This window comes from Stenella coeruleoalba (genome assembly GCF_951394435.1).
Source record: "Stenella coeruleoalba genome assembly, chromosome: 10".
In the NCBI taxonomy this organism is placed as follows: Eukaryota; Metazoa; Chordata; class Mammalia; order Artiodactyla; family Delphinidae; genus Stenella; species Stenella coeruleoalba.
The window spans coordinates 20,380,810-20,402,988 of NC_137156.1; the positions used below are offsets into that span (position 1 = coordinate 20,380,810).

At 39.7% G+C, this 22,179-nt stretch overlaps 1 protein-coding gene across 7 annotated transcripts in view; it reads left to right on the top strand.

Moving 5' to 3' along the window:
• CARMIL1 (capping protein regulator and myosin 1 linker 1) overlaps positions 1–22,179 on the top strand; it is a 353,818-nt gene that overhangs the window by 301,121 nt on the left and 30,518 nt on the right. For all 7 annotated transcript variants that reach the window (XM_079933710.1, XM_079933709.1, XM_079933705.1 and 4 more), the window contains 2 exons: positions 20,786–20,852; positions 21,098–21,294. In XM_079933710.1, coding sequence (XP_079789836.1) covers positions 20,786–20,852; positions 21,098–21,294 — 264 coding nt within the window. The remainder of the gene's footprint in view (positions 1–20,785; positions 20,853–21,097; positions 21,295–22,179) is intronic.

Here is a 22,179-nt window from a genome sequence, read left to right on the forward strand (position 1 = left end):
TCTGAGTTTATAAGTCATGCGGTTTTGGGTGATGGAGTGTTGGTTAAAAAAGATTGGCTTAGCTCATGGTTTTAAATTGTATAAGCTTGGTTTGTTTTTGTTTGATTGACTAATTTTCTTTTGTTATGTGAAAGAAATAAAAGTTGTTCTTAAAGTCGGTGGGGTGAGGATAGAGGAAAAGAACCCTTTTTTAAAATTTAGTTTTTATTGAGATACAATCAACATAACATTGTATTAGTTTTAGGTGTACAACATAATGATTCAATATATGTATATATTGCAGAGTGATTGCAACAAGTTTAATTAACATTATCACCACACATAGTTATGATTTTTTTCCTTGTGATGAGAACTTTTATGCTGTACTCTCTTAGCAACTTCAAATACGTAGTACAGTATTGTTAACTACAGTCACCATGCTGTACTTTACATCGCCAGGACTTACTATAACTGGAAGTTTGTACTTTAAAAAAAAAAATGCAGATGCAGAACCACTATGAGGACCAAAGGGCAAACCATGCTGCAGGCACATCCAGCACCGTGTGGCTTCCATTTTGTAAAAACTGTCTTGTTGCCATGATGCAGAAAGAGGCAGAACTAGATGGAGAGCTCTCTGAACTTCACTCAAAGGATGACCCAGGTTAGAAGGGTGGTTTTTTTCTGGTTCAGACGGCTGGGAGGCAAGCAGTTAGGGCCATTTCTGACGTGAACACCTACTGAATCCTAGGACCAAAAGCAGGGCCTCTGGTGTCGAGTGTCTTGTTGAGACAAGACAGAGCTCTCTATAAAGAAAAATACTTGGGCAGAATTTTTAAGCCATTAAAAATAGCATTATTTTCAGTTCTAAAAATTTTGTCTTTGATCATTGTTTTAACGAGGCTAATGAATTGTTAAGTAGCAGAAAACCAGAGCCAAATTTGATGTTAGTTTAATGAAAAAGAACATTTTTGTGTAGAAAGTGCAAGTCAGTGGATTTTGTGCTGTAATAATTTTCTCTATACTCTCAGCCTAACTATTGATTCTAAGCCACCCAAAGATAGCCCCATTTACATGGTGGCAGTTACCCCAGGTGCAAAGGTCTCGCCCTGAAAGAAAATCGACTTTCTAAGCTCTGGACTACTTACCCTAAGCCAGTGGTACAAACTCACATCTAATTGGAAAGAGCATTAGATTTGCCTTTTTAAGTTACTTGCACAGCCACCTTTCATAATCAAAGTAGCAAATCATTTTTGTTTCTCATTGACATCTTACCACATATTTCAAGTTGTTATCCTTATGTGGTGCGATTTAAAAAAATGTTTGAAGTACATATTTCAAAGGGAGAGACATTTAATTGGTGATGATTTTCTAAATGAGCCTATATGTATTCTTTGGCAGCGTTTAGATCGTAAGTGATCCAGGAAGTAAGGACACAGGATAAACTGTTGCATAGAAAATTCTAGAAGCATTTAAGTACATGCATACAACCTTTCCCACGTGGAATTATACATCCCTGTCAGGTAGAAATCGTGCCACATGGAGCCAGAGCTCTCTTGAATGTGACTGCTCTGGGAGATACTATAACTTTATTCCCTCAAATGTTTATTTGTAGCCCAAAGCCCTGAAATAGTTTCCCTAGGACATTCCAAAGTAACTCTGACTCATCACCAACCTACTACTTATAGATTCAAGATTGTTAACAGATCCTGGCATTTTCTGTTTGTGATGTTCATGGTATCTACTAAATCCATTGTTGAACGTTTCTTTAACAGACTTAGTGGAGATTCTGGGCATCTCTTCGTTCCCCTATTCCTGGATATCTTTATGTTTTCCTCCATTTCTCTGTGGTCCAAAAGTCAATTCCATTTCAGTGCTTAAGTCTCTTTAAAGAACCAATAGCTATGATAGCACTAGGGAAGGTTCAGAGCCATAGATTAGTTGTTGAAATACATATTAGTTTGAACTTAAGGATTGCCTTCGTGGAGATGGAAACAATGATTGATTTCTTAGAAGGGAATTCTTCACTTAGTCAACACCTATTAAACTTGTACTTTGAGGGCTGAAATAGGGATGATTGAAGGATTTGATGGGGCCTGTTATCTGCTGGGAGGATGCTGAGAGCTTCTCATCAACCTTAATTTCATAAAGTTGAAGAAAAAGGCTGATTTCTTTAAACAAAATGGCAGAAAGGGGAATCATTTTTTAAAACTCTGTCTCCAGTCAAATAATTATTATTATTTTTCCTTTTAACTAGAAAGAAACTAAGAGGTAATTTAGTTTACCTGTGGGGAGGAGGGCAGCGTAGAACAAGAACTATTAGAATAACCTGCAGGGCTTTTCAACCTGTATCCACTGTCGTAGCGCCAGAGATTCTGATAACCCTTTAACTCCAGGGCTGGGAATCAGATGGCTTGAAAAGTCTTCTTATTCATTTATTTAACACTTACATAGCACCTATGACATGCTAGGCACTAGTCTAAGCTTTTTATTAAATTGCAACCCGTTTAATTCTCATGACAACCTATGAAGGATAGGTGTTGTTAATACCTTCTATTTAACAGATGAGGAAACTGAGGCATGGCAATATTAAGTAACTTGGCCGAGGTGATCTAAGGTCACCCAAAGGCAGGCGCCCAATGGTCTGTAGACCATTGCATGTTTAACCAGTCTGCTATAATCTGTATACTGATTTCATATCTGGTACGTTTCTTGCAATCAGAATTAAATTCCAAGTTAGATGTAAATAGACTGCATTGTTTTATGCAAAATATCTGCTTACTATTTCCATACTAAATTAATATGTGAACAGAAACACAAATGAAAAATGTGTGCCATTTAACCATAATGTAAACCCATAGTTTTTAAACATTATTGGAAACAGCTGCATCAAGGATCTGATCCACTTAATTGTTATCCAGTTGTTAGAAATGAATATCTACTTTTGGCTTCCCTGGAACATTCTGTGCCTCTCCACGTGTTACTTTGTTGCTGACAGTGATTAATGAGCTTTCCAATATGCTTCTTGTCATTTCAACATACATGCCTTGTATGTCAAGCTGAAGCGGGTATTCACTTAGAGTCTTTATTGTCCGTAGACAGTCTGTTCTTTTCCTGCAATCAGGTGCTCTTAGGAAATCAGTATTTCCCACCATACCTTTCAACTTTGGTTTGTCATTGGCCCTTGGGGTATTAAAGGATACAGTTCTCCTTCTACTGACTGGTAATGTCTACATATTCAATTTGTCACGATGTATAGTCTACTACCTTTAAAAAACTGCATACGTTTGAGGTTTCAAATAATGTGCCAAGTGGTGAAGAGTCAGTATCTTCTCCTTAGGCAAAACTAGCTCACTAATTGTGTGTAATTCTTGCAGTTATTTTAATGAGTGTCATACCAGTTTTAAATCAAAATATATTCATGCAGGGGAACAGGTCATATACTTACTGCTCTTTCCTAGGAAAACAATTTTAAAAGGCTTGAATTGTTACAGAATATATCTTGTGAATCCTTGCTCCAGTGACCAAATAGCAATTATTTTCCCTTAATGAATTCAACCTCAAATTTACATATATAATTTTTAAGCTTTTTAATATAGATTAAAATTCAGTGAAGATCCATTTGTCTTGGTCAAAATGATATTTTATTTTTAAACAAATCACCTCATTTTCACATACCAACAGTTATTAATTGAACTAATCTATTAACAGTGTTGCCAAGCACAGACTATTAAGTCGATATCTCCTTTAAAATTAGTCAACACTGATATTAACTGTACACAGAAGGTGATTCAAGTCCTAATTGTTTGTTTCCTCTTACAGTTTTATTTATTCTGTACTGTCATTTTCATATTGATACCACTCTGGAAAAATGGAGGCTTAACTTATTAACCACTAGAAAGCAACATATGAAAACCTCTTAATTTCCAAATTCTAAATTTCAGAACTATGGTACCATCTGTATAATTCAGCTAAAATGTATGTTCCTTAAAATTTCTAGTAATTTCCTTGACAGCCCTTGGTGGAAGTGCCAGAAGCACATTCCAGATCTCATTCCTTCAAGACCAAGGTCCAGAAGGGCCTTGAACAGAGATTCGGGGGTAGCAGAGGGTATGGTGCCCTGGAGAGTCTCTGCTAAATAGACTCAACCCCTTTTTTTCCTATTGTTTTGGTTTTCCTATCGTATTGTATTGCTCTTACTGTGTTATGCTTTTGCATCATGTCATTGACTTTCATTAAGGGCCGCTTTAATATCCCTATAAAAATTGTTACCATATGTGCTCTTTCTACTGTCTGTACCACTGTTGTGGGCACTGTTCAGTTTCATCCCAAGATGCCTTTGTTGCAAATCTATGCAGAAGAAATTGCAGTTCTTTGTCAAGAGGCGTGGAAACCTGGAGCCGTTAGTTTGCTCTGTCTCAGACACAGTGAATTGTGCTATGACTTATGCCTGCCTTTTGTACTGTAAGTTGAGAGGCTCAGAGCTGTATGTGCACTTGACATATTAAAAGGGTTCTGGGCCTGGGACTTCCTTGGTGGTCCAGTGGTTAGGACTTTGCCTTCCAATGCAGGGGGTGTGGGTTCGATCCCTGGTTGGGGAGCTAAGTTCCCATATGCCTCGTGGCCAAAAAACCAAAAACATAAAACAGAAGGAATACTGTAACAAATTCAATAGAGACTTTAAAAATGGTCCACATCAAAAAAATTGGGTGTGGGTGCAGTTCCAGGCCTAAAGAAGTATAGTTTGTTGTATTCAGTCTTAGTTCTGGCTTCACTTATTTCCCATTTTTATCCTAATTTACTCATTAAAAACAAAACAAGGAACACTGGAATCACAACTAACTGCTGAACAGTCATCGACAGGAAGACACTGGAACTCACCAAAAAAGATATCCCACATCCAAACACAAAGGAGAAGCCACAATGAGATGGTAGGCGGGGCACAATCACAATAAAATCAAATCGCATAACTGCTGGATGGTTGACCCACAAACTGGAGAACACTTACACCACAGAAGTCCACCCACTGGAGTGAAGGTTCTGAGCCCCACGTCAGGCTTCCGAACGTGGGGGTCCGGCAACGGGAGGAGGAATTCCTAGAGAATCAGACTTTGAAGGCTAGTGGGATTTGATTGCAGGACTTCAACAGGACTGGGGGAAACAGAGACTCCACTCTTGGAGGGCACACACAAAGTAGTGTGTGCATCAGGACCCAGGGGAAGGAGCAGTGACCCAATAGAGACTGAACCAGACCTACCTACTAGTGTTGGAGGGTCTCCTGCAGAGGTGGGAAGTGCCTCTGTCTCATCGTGAGGACAAGGACACTGGCAGCAGAAGTTCTGGGAAGTACTCCTTGGCGTGAGCCCTCCCAGAGTCTGCCATTAGCCCCACCAAAGAGCCCAGGTAAGCTCCAGTGTTGGGTCGCCTCAGGCCGAACAACCAACAGGGAGGGAATCCAGCCCCACCCATCAGCAGACAAGTGGATTAAAGTTTTACTGAGTTCTGCCCACCAGAGCAACAGCCAGCTCCCACCACCAGTCCCTCCCATCAGGAAACTTGCACAAGCCTCTAAGATAGCCTCATCCACCAGAGGGCACACAGCAGAAGCAAGAAGAGCTACAATCCTGCAGCCCATGGAACAAAAACCACATTCATAGAAAGAATAGAGAAGATGAAAAGGCAGAGGGCTATGTACCAGATGAAGGAACAAGATAAAACCCCAGAAAAACAACTAAATGAAGTGGAGATAGGCAAACTTCCAGGAAAAGAATTCAGAATAATGATACTGAAGATGATTCAGGACCTCGGAAAAAGAATGGAGGCAAAGATCGAGAAGATGCAAGAAATGTTTAACAAAGACCTAGAAGAATTAAAGACAAACAGAGATGAACAATACAATAATTGAAATGAACAATACACTAGAAGGAATTAATAGCAGAATAACTGAGGCAGAAGAACGGCGGATAAGTGACCTGGAAGACAGAATGGTGGAATTCACTGCTGCGGAACAGAATAAAGAAAAAAGAATGAAAAGAAATGAAGACAGCCTAAGAGACCTCTGGGACAACATTAAATGCAACAATATTCGCATTATAGGGGTCCCAGAAAGAGAAAGAGAGAGAAAGGACCAGAGAAAATATTTGAAGAGATTCTAGTCGAAAACTGACCTAACATGGGAAAGGAAATAGCCACCCAAGTCCAGGAATCGCAGAGAGTCCCATACAGGATAAACCCCAGGAGAAACATGCCGAGACACATAGTAATCAAATTGGCAAAAATTAAAGACAAAGAAAAATTATTGAAAGCAGCAAGGGAAAAATGACAAATAACATACAAGGGAACTACCATGAGGTTAAAGGCTGACTTCTCAGCCAAAACTCTACAAGCCAGAAGGGAGTGGCATGATATACTTAAAGTGATGAAAGGGAAAAACCTACAAGCAAGATTACTCTACCCAGCAAGGATCTCATTCAGATTCGATGGAGAAATCAAAAGCTTTACAGACAAGCAAAGAAAAGAGAATTCAGCACCACCAAACCAGCTTTACAACAAATGCTAAAGGAACTTCTCTAAGTGGGAAACACAAGAGAAGAAAAGGACCTACAAAAACAAGCCCAAAACAATTAAAAAAATGGTAATAGGAACATACATATCAATAATTGCCTTAAACATGAATGGATTAAATGCTACAACCAAAAGGCACAGGCTTGCTGAATGGATACGAAAACAAGACCTATATATATGCTGTCTACAAGAGACCCACTTCAGACCTAGGGACACATACAGACTGTGAAAGTGAGGGGATAGAAAAAGATATTTTATGCAAATGGAAATCAAAAGAAAGGTGGAGTAGCAATACTCATATCAGATAAAATAGACCTTAAAATAAAGAATGTTACAAGAGACATGGAAGGACACTACATAATGATCAAGGGATTAATCCAAGAAGAAGATATAACAATTACAAATATATGTGCACCCAACATAGGAGTACCTCAATACATGAGGCAACTGCTAACAGCTCTAAAAGAGGAAATCGACAGTGACACAGTAATACCTGGGGACTTTAACACCTCACACAAATGGACAGATCATCCAGATAGAAAATTAATAAGGAAACACAATCTTTAAATGACACAATGGACCAGATAGATTTAATTGATATTTATAGGACATTCCATCCAAAAACAGCAGATTACACTTTCTTTTCAACTGCACATGGAACATCCTCCAGGATAGATCACATCTTGGGTCACAAATCAAGCCTCAGTAAATTTAAGAAAATTGAAATCATATCAAGCATCTTTTCTGACTACAATGCTATGAGATTAGAAATTAATTACAGGGGAAAAAAATGTAAAAAAAACAGATGGAGGGTAAACAATACATTACTAAATAGCCAAGCGATCACTGAAGAAATCAAAGAGGAAATAAAAAAATAGCTAGAGACAAATGACAATGAAAACACGACGATCCAAAACCTATGGGATGTGGCAAAAGCAGTTCTAAGAGGGAAGATTATAGCTATACAAGCCTACCTCAAGAAACAATAAAAATTTCAAATAAACAATCTAACCTTACACCTAAAGGAACCAGAGAAAGAAGAACAAACAAAACCCAAAGTTAGCAGAAGGAAAGAAATCATAAAGATCAGAGCAGAAATAAATGAAATAGAAACAAAGAGAACAATAGCAAAGATCAATAAAACTAGAAGCTGGTTCTTTGAGAAGATAAACAAAATTGATAAGCCATTAGCCAGACTCATCAAGAAAAAGAGAGAGGACTGAAATTAATAAAATTAGAAATGAAAAAGGAGAAGTTACAACAGATACCACAGAAATACAAAGCATCCTAAGAGACTACTACAAGCAGCTCTATGCCAATAAAAGGGACAACCTGGAAGAAATGGACAAATTCTTAGAAAGGTATAACCTCCCAAGACTGAACCAGGAAGAAATAGAAAATATGACCAGACCAATCACAAGTAATGAAATTGAAACTGTGATTAAAAATATTCCAACAAACAAAAGTCCAGGACCATATGGCTTCACAGGTGAATTGTATCAAACATTTAGAGAAGAGCTAACCCCCATCGTTCTCAAACTCTTCCAAAAATTGCAGAGGAAGTAACACTCCCAAACTCATTCTATGAGACCACCATCACCCTGATACCAAAACCAGACAATGACACTACAAAAAAAATTACAGACCAATATCACTGGTGAATATAGATGCAAAAATCCTCAACAGAATACTAGCAAACAGAATCCAACAACACATTAAAAGGATCATACGCCATGATCAAGTGGGATTTATCCCAGTGATGCAAGAATTCTTCAATATATGCAAATCAATCAGTGTGATACACCATATTAACAAATTGAAGAAGAAAAACCATATGATCATCTCAATAGATGCAGAAAAAGCTTTTGATAAAATTCAACACCCATTCATAATAAGAGCTCCACTCCAGAAAGTGGGCACAGAGGGGACCTACCTCAACATAATAAAGGCCATATATGACAAACCCACAGCAAATACCATTCTCAGTGGTGAAAAACTGAAAGCATTTCCTCTAAATCAGGAACAAGACAAGGATGTCCACTCTCACCGCTATTATTCAACATAGTTTTGGAAGTCCTAGCCACAGCAATCAGAGAAGAAAAAGAAATAAAAGGAATACAAATTGGAAAACAAGAAGTAAAACTGACACTGTTTGCAGATGACATGCTACTATACATAGAGAATCCTAAAGATGCCACCAGAAAACTACTAGAGCTAATCAGTGAATTTAAGTTGCAGGATACAAAATTAATGCACAGAAGTCTCTCGCATTCCTATACACTAATGATGAAAAATCTGAAAGAGAAATTAAGGAAACACTCCCATTTACCACTGCAACAAAAGGAATAAAGTACCTAGGAATAAGCCTACCTAGGGAGACAAAAGACCTGTATGCAGAAAACTGTAAGACATTGATGAAAGAAATTAAAGATGATACCAACAGCTAGAGAGATATACCATGTTCTTGGATTGGAAGAATCAATATTGTAAAAATGACTATACTACCCAAAGCAATCTACAGATTCAATGCCATCCCTATCAAATTACCAATGGCATTTTTTACGGAACTGGAACAAAAAAATCTTAAAATTTGTATGGAGACACAAAAGACCCCGAATAGCCAAAACAGTCTTGAGGGAAAAAAATGCAGCTGGAGGAATCAGACTCCCCACCTTCAGACTATACTACAAAGCTACAGTAATCAAGACAGTATGGTACTGGCACAAAAAGAGAAACATAGATCAATGGAACAAGATAGAAAGCCCAGAGATAAACCCACCCACCTATGGTCAACTGATCTATGACAAAGGAGGCAAGGATATACAATGGAGAAAAGACAGTCTCTTCAATAAGTGGTGCTGGGAAAACTGGACAGCTGTATGTAAAAGAATGAAATTAGAACACTCCCTAACACCATACACAAAAATAAACTCAAGATGGATTAGAGACCTAAATATAAGACCAGACACTATAAAACTCTTAGAGGAAAACATAGGAAGAACAATCTATGACATAAATCACAGCAGGATCTTTTTTGATCCACCTCCTAGAGTAATGGAAATAAAACCAAAAATAAACAAATGGGACCTAATGAAACTTAAAAGCTTTTGCACAGCAAAGGAAACCATAAGCAAGATGAAAACACAACCCTCAGAATGGGAGAAAATATTTGCAAACAAATCAACGGACAAAGGATTAATCGCCAAAATATATAAACAGCTTATGCAGCTCAATATTTAAAAAAAGCCCAATCCCAAAATGGGCAGAAGACCTAAATAGACATTTCTCCAAAGAAGGCATACAGATGGCCAGGAAGCACATGAAAAGCTGCTCATCATCACTAATTATTAGAGAAATGCAAATCAAAACTGCAATGAGGTATCACCTCACACCAGTTAGAATGGGCATCATCAGAAAATCTACAAACAGCAAATGATGGAGAGGGCGTGGAGAAAAGGGAACCCTCTTGCACTGTTGGTGGGAATGTAAATTGATACAGCCACTATGGAGAACAGTATGGAGGTTCCTTATAAAACTAAAAATAGAATTACTGTGTGACCCAGCAATCCCCCTACAGGGCATATACCCAAAGAAAACCATAATTCCAAAAGACACATGCACCCCAATGTTCATTGCAGCACTATTTACAATAGCCAGGTCATGAAAGCAACCTAAATGCCCATCGACAGATGAATGGAAAAAGAAGATGTGGTACATATATACAATGGAATATTACTCATAGAAAGGAATGAAATTGGGTCATTTGTAGAGATGTGGATGGATCTAGAGACTGTCATACAGAGTGAAGTAAGTCAGAAAGAGAAAAACAAATATCGTATATTAACAGATATATGTGGAACCTAGAAAAATGGTACAGATGAACTGGTTTGCGGGACAGAAATTGAGACACAGATGTAGAGAACAAACGTGTGGACACTAAAGGGGGAAAGCTGTGGGGGTGGGGAGGGGATGGTGGTGTGCTGAATTTGGCCATTGGGATTGACATGTATACACTGATGTATATAAAATGGATGACTAATAAGAATCTGCTGTATAAAAAAATTCAAAAAAAAGAAAGAAAGAAAGGAGTCACACTCATAGGAACTGAGTAGAAAAGTGTTTGCCACGGCAGGGGCTGGGAGGCTGGGGAATAGATATAGGTTAGTAAAAGGGTATAAACTAAAAAAAACAAAACACAAACAAAACGAATCAAAAAACAACTTGATGTTCTGCATGAGCCTCAGTTTTCTTTTGGACTGAGGTGGTTATGCATTAATACACTGAAATATGAGATATGGTGGGAGAGAGCTCTGACAGAGATGTGTAGGTTGCTATGGAGAGAAGGGATGCCCAGCCCAGCCTGGGAAGGGCCGTTGTCAAGGAAGCCGTCCCGGAGGAAAGTTCTGAGCATCATGTTTGGTACATAATAAGGCCCTTAGTAACTGTTGGTACGATGAGAGTTAGCATTTGAAGGAGAAGTTGGCCGAGAGGAAAATGTGTAAGTAAATTTAGCAGAGAGAATAGTACTGATATAGAGGCTTGGAGTGAGGAAAGAGCATCACGATTTGAGGAACTATTGTGGGATTATGATACAACGGGAATAAAGGGTAGGAGAGAGGATAGGTGACGAGGGTGGAGGCCATATCACAGAGCCTCGTAGAGCTCGCTAAGGGTTTACTTGTTTCTATATTGTTTATTTATTTTGAAGGCAACACTGAAGGCGAGGAATATGGGAGAAGGGGCAGATTTTGGCAGAAACAGATGTTAGTGATTCCCGTCTTGGTTATGTTGAGGTGAGGCGTTTGCAAGACCCTGGCTTGAGATGTCCAGTAGGGAGTTGTAGAGGCGGCCTCAGAGCTCAGTAGCCCGGGCTGGATTGGTAAGTCATCCATGCACAGCCATGGTACAGATGCACTCACCAGACACCTTCCCTCACCTGACCGCTGTCCCTTCAACTCTATAAGCACTTTTCTTTTCCTACATTCATGACATTTATCTCAGTTTACCTTGAGCTACAGACTTGTATATTCATCTGCCTAGTCGACATCTCAATTAGATGTCTACTGGGTATCTCAAACTTAATGTGTCCAAAACAGAATCATTGATTTCCCCTTCCCCTACTGGAGCATTAATTTTCTCAGTGTGGGACACCACCTTCTATTCTACCCGTTTGTTCCTAACTCCACAGTCAGTCTCAATCTTACCCTTTCCCTTACTGTCCGTATCCACTCCGGCCCCTCACCCTAGCCACCCTTGCCTGTATTCCTGAAATAGACTTGTAGCTTATACTTAATGCTTCCACTCTGGCCTCTCTGCAATCAATCCCCTCTCAGTAGCCCAGGAACTTTCTAAAGTAGAGAACAGATCAATGTGTGAGGTGTCAAGCCCTTTGACGGCTTCCCATTGCACCCAGGATAAATGGAGTCTCTTGCCCACGGGGTTCACAAGGTCCTCCATGATCTGGCCTCCATCTCTCTATGTGCTCTACTCTCTCCTTTGTTCACTTCCCTCAAGCCACTGTGGCCTCATTGCTTTTCTCTAGAACTTGCCCTGGTTCCCATCTTATCCTTTTCTTCCTTCAGCTTGGAACACGTTTCACCAGATCTTCCCTCAGCTACCTTTTCCCCACCACTCAGGTCTTAACTCAGATCTCTCAAAAGTTTTCCATGACTCTCCAAGCCGAAGAAACACTCCAGCCTCTCTACCATATTATCCTGTTTTATCTGCTCAGCACTTATCAGTACTTGAAATGATCTTGTTTACTCATGTAGGTACTTTTTGCCATCTCCCCACGCTGGAGCATACGCTCCTAGAGGGCAGGGACTGGGATTGTACTTGGACAACATAATCCCAGTATCTAGTGCCCAGTACCTGGCACGTAATAATTGCTCAGTACATTTTGTTTAATGCCTTGGCTTTGTACTGCAGTTCCTTGCTTAGCTCAACTTTCCTGCTAGATTCTATGCTCCTTGAGGGTACGGGAGTTACGTCTTTGAATTCTATACAGCTAATGCCAGCAATAAATGTCAGTAACAGATTTCTCTGGAAACTCTAGAAAATGATTCTTGGCGTGAAAAGGCTATCTTTAAACCTATGAGGTTCTATTAATGAGAATATTATAGGTTATATCCTCAGTAATCCAAGCTCTCAACAAGTTGTATAGGAAAAAAGGAGAAAACCACGTACCCGCTGTGAGACATGCACTGTGCCCCCTGCTTTGTCATGGCAGCCATATGTGGTAACTATTTTAACCTATTTTTCAGATGAGAGCTCAGAGACGTTAATACACTTGCCCCATATCACACGGCTGGTTTAGGGGTAGCCAGAGCGGAGGGCTCAACTCCAAATGATCCAGTTCCCAAGCCTGTACCCTCTCTGCTGCATCCCTGGTCTTCATGCTGGACCAGGTCACTGGAAGAAAAGTCCAGGGAAGGTTGGGTTGGGGAAGAGCCTTTTCACGGAGGGTTTGCACTGAGAGTTTGGTGGGTGGTGTCTCTAACTGCAGGCTAATTCTGTCCCTCCAGGGTTTTACTCTTCCTCTTAGTGAACTGGTAGGGATTCTAACCTGTGGTAGCAAATCCCACCTTTTGAAATAATGGGGCAAGTGATGGCTCGAGTTGTAGGTGTCTGAATTGATGGGAACAAGCAGCAAAAAAAACTGAGAAGAGAGGGCTGTCTGCCTCTGGAAGCTGCCTACTGAGAACACACATGATCATCCCCAATTCAGTCCTGCTTACTCAGGCCATGCCACTGGCCCTGACTTTCAGTTGGACAGTTTTCCTTCTTGCCTAGGAGAATTTGAGGGTTAGCCAAATATCTCCTGAAAATAAAGGCTTGCTAAGGAGGGAATGAAGTTATGATACAGCAGAGTTCAAGATCAGTCCTTATCTATGACTCCATGGTGCTCTGTTTTGCTTGCTGGGTGAGGTGGAGCCTTAACCTTGGGAACTAGTGCTGCAAGGTTTAGACCTAACTGATCTGACTTTGATTATCAAAATTGAGGTATGTGGTCATTTTGCTCTCCCAGACAGGAGATCAACTAACCAGAGCTGAACGGTAGGGTGGGTACCTGTAAGTCAAGCCAGGATTCTCTGGGAGCAGCCTTCATTCCACTTCAGCCCTTGCACGAATGCACTGGACCTTTGAATGACGCAGTGGTTAGGGGCGCCGACACCCCCCCAAAATTGGGCTATAACTCTGTACAGCCCGCTCTCTATGTCTGTTGTTCCGTCTCTGCGGATTCAACCAGCCTCGGATTGACTAGTACTGTAGTATGTATTTATTGAAAAATAATCCCCACTTAAGTGGACCTGCACAAGTTCAAAGCTGTATTGTTCAAGGGTCAACTGTACCCAGTTGAAATCTCCAAATGCCATACCCAGTTCAGCACGGCCAAAATGGCCCTTCCCTGAAAAAGATTTCAGAGCGTCCTCTGTCACGGCCGTAGCAGAACCTCAGAAAGGGCTTCTAGTTGCGCAGTGTGTGACCTCCACTCCCCAGGTAACTGAATCCGTTGACCATCTGTATCCTGTTGTTTGATGCTGAGGCCTTAAATGTTGGAAAATGTTAATGAAAGACAGTCATTGACAAGACAGGGTTTGTTATAGTTAACATTAAGTCAGGACGATAGAGATTACATACTCTGAAAGCCATCCTTCTTTGGTTGTAATACATCACAGTGTGTTTGATAGACAGTTCATTCAACTTTCCACTATAGCTTGGTTGCAAGATTAGTTAAAATGAATAAAAAAGTGGGCTGTTTCCTGGAGAAAACATGACAAAGATAAAGATTTAATTTTCTTGTATCAAAAAAACTGTGCAGATCTGGAAAATAAGGAAACAAACCATGTTCATTTAAAAATAGTACTCTACTGTGATCTTCACAACAGTCTCATCAGTACAGCTCCCTGAATGTTTTTGTTTTAACATCATGATGCCATTTTAACTTTTATATGAAATGAGATTCTGGATATAAAAGTTAATGAGTGTGATGTGAATAGCTGGATTTAATGTTGCATTCAGTAAGAAATGTGATGCCTTACTAAATCTCTACACATCATTCCTCCTTTTGTCCATTGATTTATAGTGGCTTTCTCAGAGTTACGGCTTCCATATACTACTCTTCCTAAATATTAAAGATTGTTGCTCTCCAACAGTCATCATAGGAAGGATTAGGTATCTCATTTTCTCAGTAAGATTTATACCGCCTCAAACTTTAACAAGTAGAAATGCATAAAAATTACTTTTTAAACTACAAATGTGATGATACTGTTTGGTTAGATATTTTGAGGGTAAAAATAATAATGACTAACTTTGGGTTCCCCTTGAGCATTGACTCAGATGACAATCTGGTAGGAAATATTAAATTATTACAGTCTAGTTCATTAAACAGGGATTACCCATATTCATTTTAAAAATACACAGGAAAGCACAAGATGACACTAGGATATCTTGAATCAAAAAGCAAGGATTGGCTCTAAATCCAGTGGGATCATTGCAAAGGATACAAAATCCAGATTGAAATGGCTTCCACTGGGATACTCCTGCAACCAAAACAGTAATGACAGTAATAGTTTAGGATACATTGAATTAATTTTTAAAAATCCTTAAGTTTGGGCTTCCCTGGTGGCGCAGTGGTTGAGAGTCCGCCTCATGATGCAGGGGACGCGGGTTCGTGCCACGGTCCGGGAAGATCCCACATGCCGCGGAGCGGCTGGGCCCGTGAGCCATGGCCGCTGAGCCTGCGTGTCTGGAGCCTGTGCTCCGCAACGGGAGAGGCCACAACAGTGAGAGGCCTGCGTACCGCAAAAAAAAAAAAAAAAAAAATGAGGTGTATTTGAAGAAAATTGCCTAATGAAATAAGAAATTAGAAGTCTGTGGATTGAGACTTTTTCAGGACCTTGCTGAGGGAAACCCTTCTGATAAGCAAATAATGCCAAGGATGATCATAATGATGGTGGTGATGGTTACAGGAAGCCTTTTCCTTGTGTGCCACCCACCGGTTTAGTCACAAACTGAGAAGCCCTGTATTTTCATCCTGCTGTATATTGAGAAGAATTGACACACACAAAATAAGGAACTTGAAGGAAAAAAGTCAGCCCCAGGTAGATGGAGTAGGTGGCCTTCCTCTGAGTGTGTTTTCAGGAAGTTTGGAAAAGATGCCCCCCCATCTTCACAAAGATCTGACGTTCTACAGTGGGACTTTTTTGGTTTTGTTATGCTTTTAAAACTTCTTTTATAAATGTTCAGAATATTAACATGCCCTAACAACTGTTAATAATGGTGACCAATGAGGTTTTAACAATTCTTCAATTAGAGATTTAATGTGAAATGTAAGGTGACCTAAATTCCCACTAAGGTATAAGGTACTATCAATGTTAATGACACTATAGGTAGGTAACTGTGGTAGGTCCTGGTATCAGATCCTTGCTTGAAATGCTCTGATGACTGAGGGGGAGAGAGAACTCAAAGCTGCTGCTACAGTGGGGAGGACAGAATGATGTAAAGATCCCGAGAAGGGACGCTTACACGTGCCCAAAGACACGTTGTCCCCATTTAGTTGCTGTGACTAGCCCTGTGGCCCGAGAACCAACACCTGCGTGGAGTTTGCTAATGTCCATCCAGTGTTCTGTCTACTATGTGCCTTTGGAGCTGATGACATCTCCATCTCCCAAGTGGGATTAATACCTTACGGGGTTGGTAGATGGCATTTTGCACGCACTTAGCAGAAGAGGTAATATCTCTTAAGAGTTTCTGCAGTTTTCAAGCTGTAATTGTGCTTCTGCTTAAAAAAAGCTAGGTTGGATACCTTAAGCTAATAATAGTTTGGCCTCATTCTTGCCTCATTCCTTTGCTATGAATGCTTTTTATGTAGCTTTTCTGTTTATTTGTGTATGGTGTCTCTCCCTCCCCATTTCTTGTAATGCTGTTGCTTTATTTCTCTTCCATTCAAATTTTTTTTTCCTTTCTTTTTGCTGCATGGAGACTCTCTGCTGTACAAGTGTAAGTATTTTTTGGTGGCTCTGCAGATTCTGGCTGTACTAGTTTACATTCTTGTGCTCCATTTGCTTCCGCGCTGCCTGGCTGATCTCCCAGGAGTCTGTAGTGTCGTCATCCATCTTGGATCCTGAATAAAATAGGCAGCAATTTAGAGACAAGATTGAACTTTACAAGATGGTTCAGCTTAGCAAAACAGGCGATGAATTTAAAATATTCCCAGCCATGTGCCTGAAAGCAAGCAAAGTGTTGATGAAGAGGGTATAAACATTCAAGAGGAGAAAAGTGCTTCTTCCATTCATGTTTAAAAAACAAGACATGATTACTTAAACTTCCAAGGTTTTTAATTTCTGATTCTTGTCATATTACTTGTTTCCCAGAGTTGTAGAAAACTGGCATCATAATACCTTCTTGTATTAGAAGATTTTTACTAATCTGCTTTCCAACTGTTTCTGTTTTCTTTTTTTTTTTTTTTAACCTCAAGGAAAAGAAAAGTAATTAAGGATTCTTGAGCTTTGGAGTGAGGATGTTGTTTATTATTCTTTGCGCAAACTTGGTAAAATGAATGAGGAAACTACTCCATTCCTATTTTTCTGGTGATAGAAACAATTTAACTCTCATTAAAAAAAAAATTAGTATGTCTAGCAATTATGTGTTAAAAATGAGTTTAACAGGAAAAATATGTTGTGTTGTTTATAAGGTTCTAACATTAGTCCTTAACTTACGGTAAAAGTGGATATGTATGTCTATTGAGCTACATGGAGAATAGTTATAAATCCATCATAAAAATTGGATCAAACGAGTAAGATTTCCAAGCAGTGTAGACATTGTGCTGCTTTTGGATGCTTAGAGAATAGAGCCATGCATTTCATTCACTGTCTGCCACGATGGGGATTTACTGATGTTTGTGATATCAGAATCAGTCTATGTTTAGAGTTTTCCTTCTAAAGTTATATTTTAAAGGGTTTAACACATTGTTCCTCATATTTCCTGAGGATGTGAATATTGAAAATTACTTACTTCTCATAAAATGCACTTTGAAAGACAAAGTAACTTTGTCTAGGCCTGAAGTAATAGTTGGCAATGTTAATCATACATCGATTTGTGAAGGGTCCCTTTGGCGTGTGTACCTCTCCTGCTTCCATTGCTGACCCCCTTCATCTGTTGGGCACTTTGTGATTTCTCTGATCAGAAAATACTTAAGCATTGACAAATGTCCAGGAAGAGTAATAAACAAGGACTAAGACATAGTGTGAGAAAATTAACCCTTTCATTTTGGTTCAGAAAGGGAAGAGAGTAAATGTAAATCTGGATGGTAAAGCCAGATTTTTTTTTTTCCAGGATTCAATTCATCTAACCAACAGGTGTGAGAAGGGGGAAGAGAGTGCATAGAAACCATCTTTCTAGAGAAACATACAGTATGTGTTCCTAAATGTACACATAGGTGGATAATTGTATCATTCTTACATTTCCTCTTGCTTTAGATTTATATGTAATCAAATCATAGGAATGAGCCAATAAGATTGAGCAAGTCCACACTGTCTGTAAAACTGTTAGGGAAGAAACAATTGTAAAGAAAAGAAAGAAAACTATGAAGAAATAAAATTCACTTTTTTTCTCCATTGTTATACTTAAATCCATATTTATTCTTTCTCATGAAAGAGATTGTAAAACAGTTCATCCATCGGAAGAAATGTATAAAATCAGGTTGCGTTCTTAACACCAGTTGTAGAAACCAGCCTGATTGCAAGCTCTGACCATTTTAGCAAAAGGCCGTTGGCCCTGTCCAATCGTGGCACAACTTCAGAATTCACAGATATGTCAGACACGGAGAGAGTTTTATGCAGAATGCAACCGGAAGTTATATGCTCATGTAAAGAGCATATGAAATGAAAGAAAGCAATGAAAATGCATTAGAATGCATCTTTCTGATATTCAAATTTTGTGTACTACGTTTTGAGGCATTAGAAAGCGAGACCAAGAAAGGCAACTGGTTTCCCTTTGATTACTGTCAGCCATCAAAAATCCTGATGATGTTGTATGTCTCTCAATGTGTCTATAAAATTGGATTGAGCGGAATGATCCATTTACAGTTGGGCATCAGTTTGTAAATGATATTTTTTATATATGTTATATATATTCTCTTATATGTAATTCTATATGTATTTCTTTTTATACATTTAAAAATTATAATATAGTTGAAATGTCATTATTGTCATATGTTTTAACATGTATTTGGTATTCATTATAAAGGCTAAATAGGGAAACTTGACCCAGATTATTTTTGCCCACAAACACTTTTTCTTATAAAATCTAATCAGGAGTGACAGGAAAGAATTTTGGAAGACATCTTCATTCTATGCATTTTTAAACTTCTTTCCTATTTATCTGTGACTATCTAAATGAATTGGCTGGAAATTATATCCCAAGCTACTTCTTAATCCTTTTATCTATCAAGATTGTGCACAAGTGGATACAATACTGAAGGAGTTTTTATGACCAAACACAGCATATATTTTGATAGTTTGTGTCTCCTTGAAAATTATTTTTAGAGGTTTCACTTACGAATAGACCAGTCACACCACCTTCAACCAACCGTAAGGCCTGTTTTGGGGAGAACTATCTTGAAACTGGATTCATTTCCAGTTGCATTGGATTGGTTGTATTTTTATTGAACCTGCAAAGCCCGATGCTTTATAAAGAGATTTTCCTCTGATTGTCTGCCTTTAAAAAACCTTGAAAGAACCAAATCAGCAAGTTTCATTATGTTCAGGAAGACCAGTCTGGATTTAAATTCTATTGCTCACCATTTTTAATCTCCTTTTTCTCTCAATAGTAAATAATAGCAAAAGGATATTATTGTTAAAAATGACATAAGATTGTCAAAACTGTAAAGCTGTTTGCTTTAAAGGTCAATATGAAACAATTTATTCTTTGAACCTTGTTATCAACCTGTGGATTTTCTTTTTCTGAGAAAGCTTTAGATGACAACCTATTAAGTGAAATGAAAGTCTACAAACTAAGTTCTTTCAGTTATATCTTAGTTTACACGAATACCAGTTTCCAGTATCAAAGCAGTTAACACCCCTAAAATCCATCCGTTCATTGATCACAAGTGGTGAGGCAGGAGGGATGCTGGGCTGACCTTAATAACTGGCTCTGTCCCTGGCCCTGCTCCTCTTGACTTGAGTGGTAGTCCTTATCATCTCCATGACTCAGTTTCTTCTTTGCAATTTGTGGAGGTGATGACAAAGGTCCCCTCCAGCTTTGACATGAGTTATCGTGTTGAGGGAGAAGCTAATGTCTTCCTTAAGGTTTGACTTAACATAATCAACAGTTGACACCAATGCTAGAAAAATGCTCTAAGAAGTTTTGGGCATGGTTTGGGTTTTGGTCTCCTTTTTTAAAAGGAAAAGAAGGATCAAAGACGTCTTATTGAGAAGGGACAGCAGATAGACTTCTAAATCATGGCAACTTTTTTCTTTGGTCTTTGGTCTATGGTCTTTGCTCATAATGTAAAGATCAAAATTTTTGTGGCAGAAATGTGAAACAAAACAGTTAAACTGGGCTTCCCCGGTGGCGCAGTGGTTGAGAGTCCGCCTGCCGATGCAGGGGACACGGGTTCGTGCCCCGGTCCGGGAAGATCCCACATGCCGTGGAGCGGCTGGGCCCGTGAGCCATGGCCGCTGAGCCTGCGCGTCCGGAGCCTGTGCTCCGCAACGGGAGAGGCCACAGCAGTGAGATGCCCGCGTGCCGCAAAAAAAAAAAAAACAAAAAACAGTTAAACTGCTTAAATCATTAAGATGACAAAGAGTTTGGTGTTGCTTATATTGATGTTGCTGTGATAATGAACAGTGAGTAATTGTGTTTTCAATTTTTAGCGACTGATTTTTACAGTCTTTCATTCTTATTCCTTATATCTGTTTTAACATCCTCGTGTGCAGGTTAGAGTTAAATCCTATATCGTTCATTGTTCCTTTTAGCTATAAAAATAGAATTTAACTGAATAGGGCTGGGGGAAAGAAGTTGGGTCTATCATTTGAGAAAGTGGTAAACATTTAGAAATGTCGTGGCTTCGCGCCTTCAGTCTGGCTGTCAGATGTTACTAACCATCCTCTGAAGGAGTAAATACTGAGCGTAAACCAATTGATCCCAAATATCACCCCCCCCCCCCGCCAATGTTTCTAAACTTCGAAAGTTAAGTCTTCTGGGAATACCTGTCTAAGTGCTTTCTTTATTTTATTGCTAGATGACTCCTAAATCCAAAAGGAAGACTATTCATAGCCGGATGCTGCGGCCTGTTTCCAGGGCATTTGGTGAGTGAGTATTTTGCTAATGCCAGTCATTTCCTTATAACCGTGAAACACCCCTCAGCAAGAACCTCGGACCACTTCAAGGATGTTTCTTAGGGATGCTCTAAGTGAGTAAATATTGAGAAAGAGAATTAAGTGATTTGTGAATGAGTGTTTGCTATTCAGTGATAGACTTAAAATGACTTTTAGGAACTTTTCTATCCATCTCTATGCAATAAGCTTCAACCTGGGGCTTTGCTTTATTTTAGAAATGGAATTTGACCTTGATAAAGCCCTGGAAGAAGTGCCAATTCACGTTGAAGACCCGCCTTTCCCATCCATCAGACAAGAGAAGCAGAGCTCGGGGTTTATCTCTGACTTGCCGTCCGAGGAAGGAAAGAAGCTGGAGCACTTTACCAAGTTAAGACCAAAACGGGCTAAGAAGCAGCAGTCCACGCACGCAGCGGTAGGTGGGCTGGAGGGGGCCCATCTCTCCCTCACCCTGTCCTCCTCCAGGGAAACCTGGAGAGTCTTATAAAAGCGTGCTGCATACCTGAAAGCTTGTAGTTAAGGAGAATGGAACCTCTACGTGTGTGTGGTATTCACATAAAATGTCTCATTTGGTGCTCAACAATTTTGGAAAAGACAACACTGTAAGGTTTTCAACTCTTTAGAACAGAGTTGCCCCTTGGAAGTTGTTAGAAAAATACCAGTCACATGGGTGAGATAAAAAGGCTACATCTATAGGATTTTATAGTGTCCGGGTGTGAAAAGATGGAGACTAAGTATCAAAGAATAGATTTGTGATTAAAAATCGTTTGCATTTGATTTTGGACTGCACCCATATACTCCCCCACCTCCGTGTCCTGACCTGCTCTGGTGCCCTGGCTTTTGATACCCCACAAGCTGAGTGGTGGAGGAGAGGCCGTACCTGGGAGAACCACGCAGGCGGCGTGCTTCTCAGCGTCCTGCTCTCCACTCAGGAGAGGACTGAATTGTTTGCGCTAAAGAGCCTTAATGCAATTGACCCCACGTCTGTCTTTGGTTAGTGTCTTTTCTCTCCTTTGCAGTCAGACTTCTTGAAGGAGTTCGTCTTTGCCTGTGGTCTTTCTCCCTCACCTTCCTGTCTCTCTGCAACCCACCAAAATCTTCATTCTGTACCTACCCACCTCTGAAACGACCCTGCCAAGGTCACTCCTAACCTAATCCTGTGGACACTTGCCAGCTGTCAGCCTACTTGACACCTCAGCAGTTACTTGACCTGGAAGGCTCCATCCTTCTGTGGGCCTCTGAGTCATCACTCTCTTTTCTTTCCTATTCACCTCTCCAGCGATGCCTTTTCAGTTTTCCT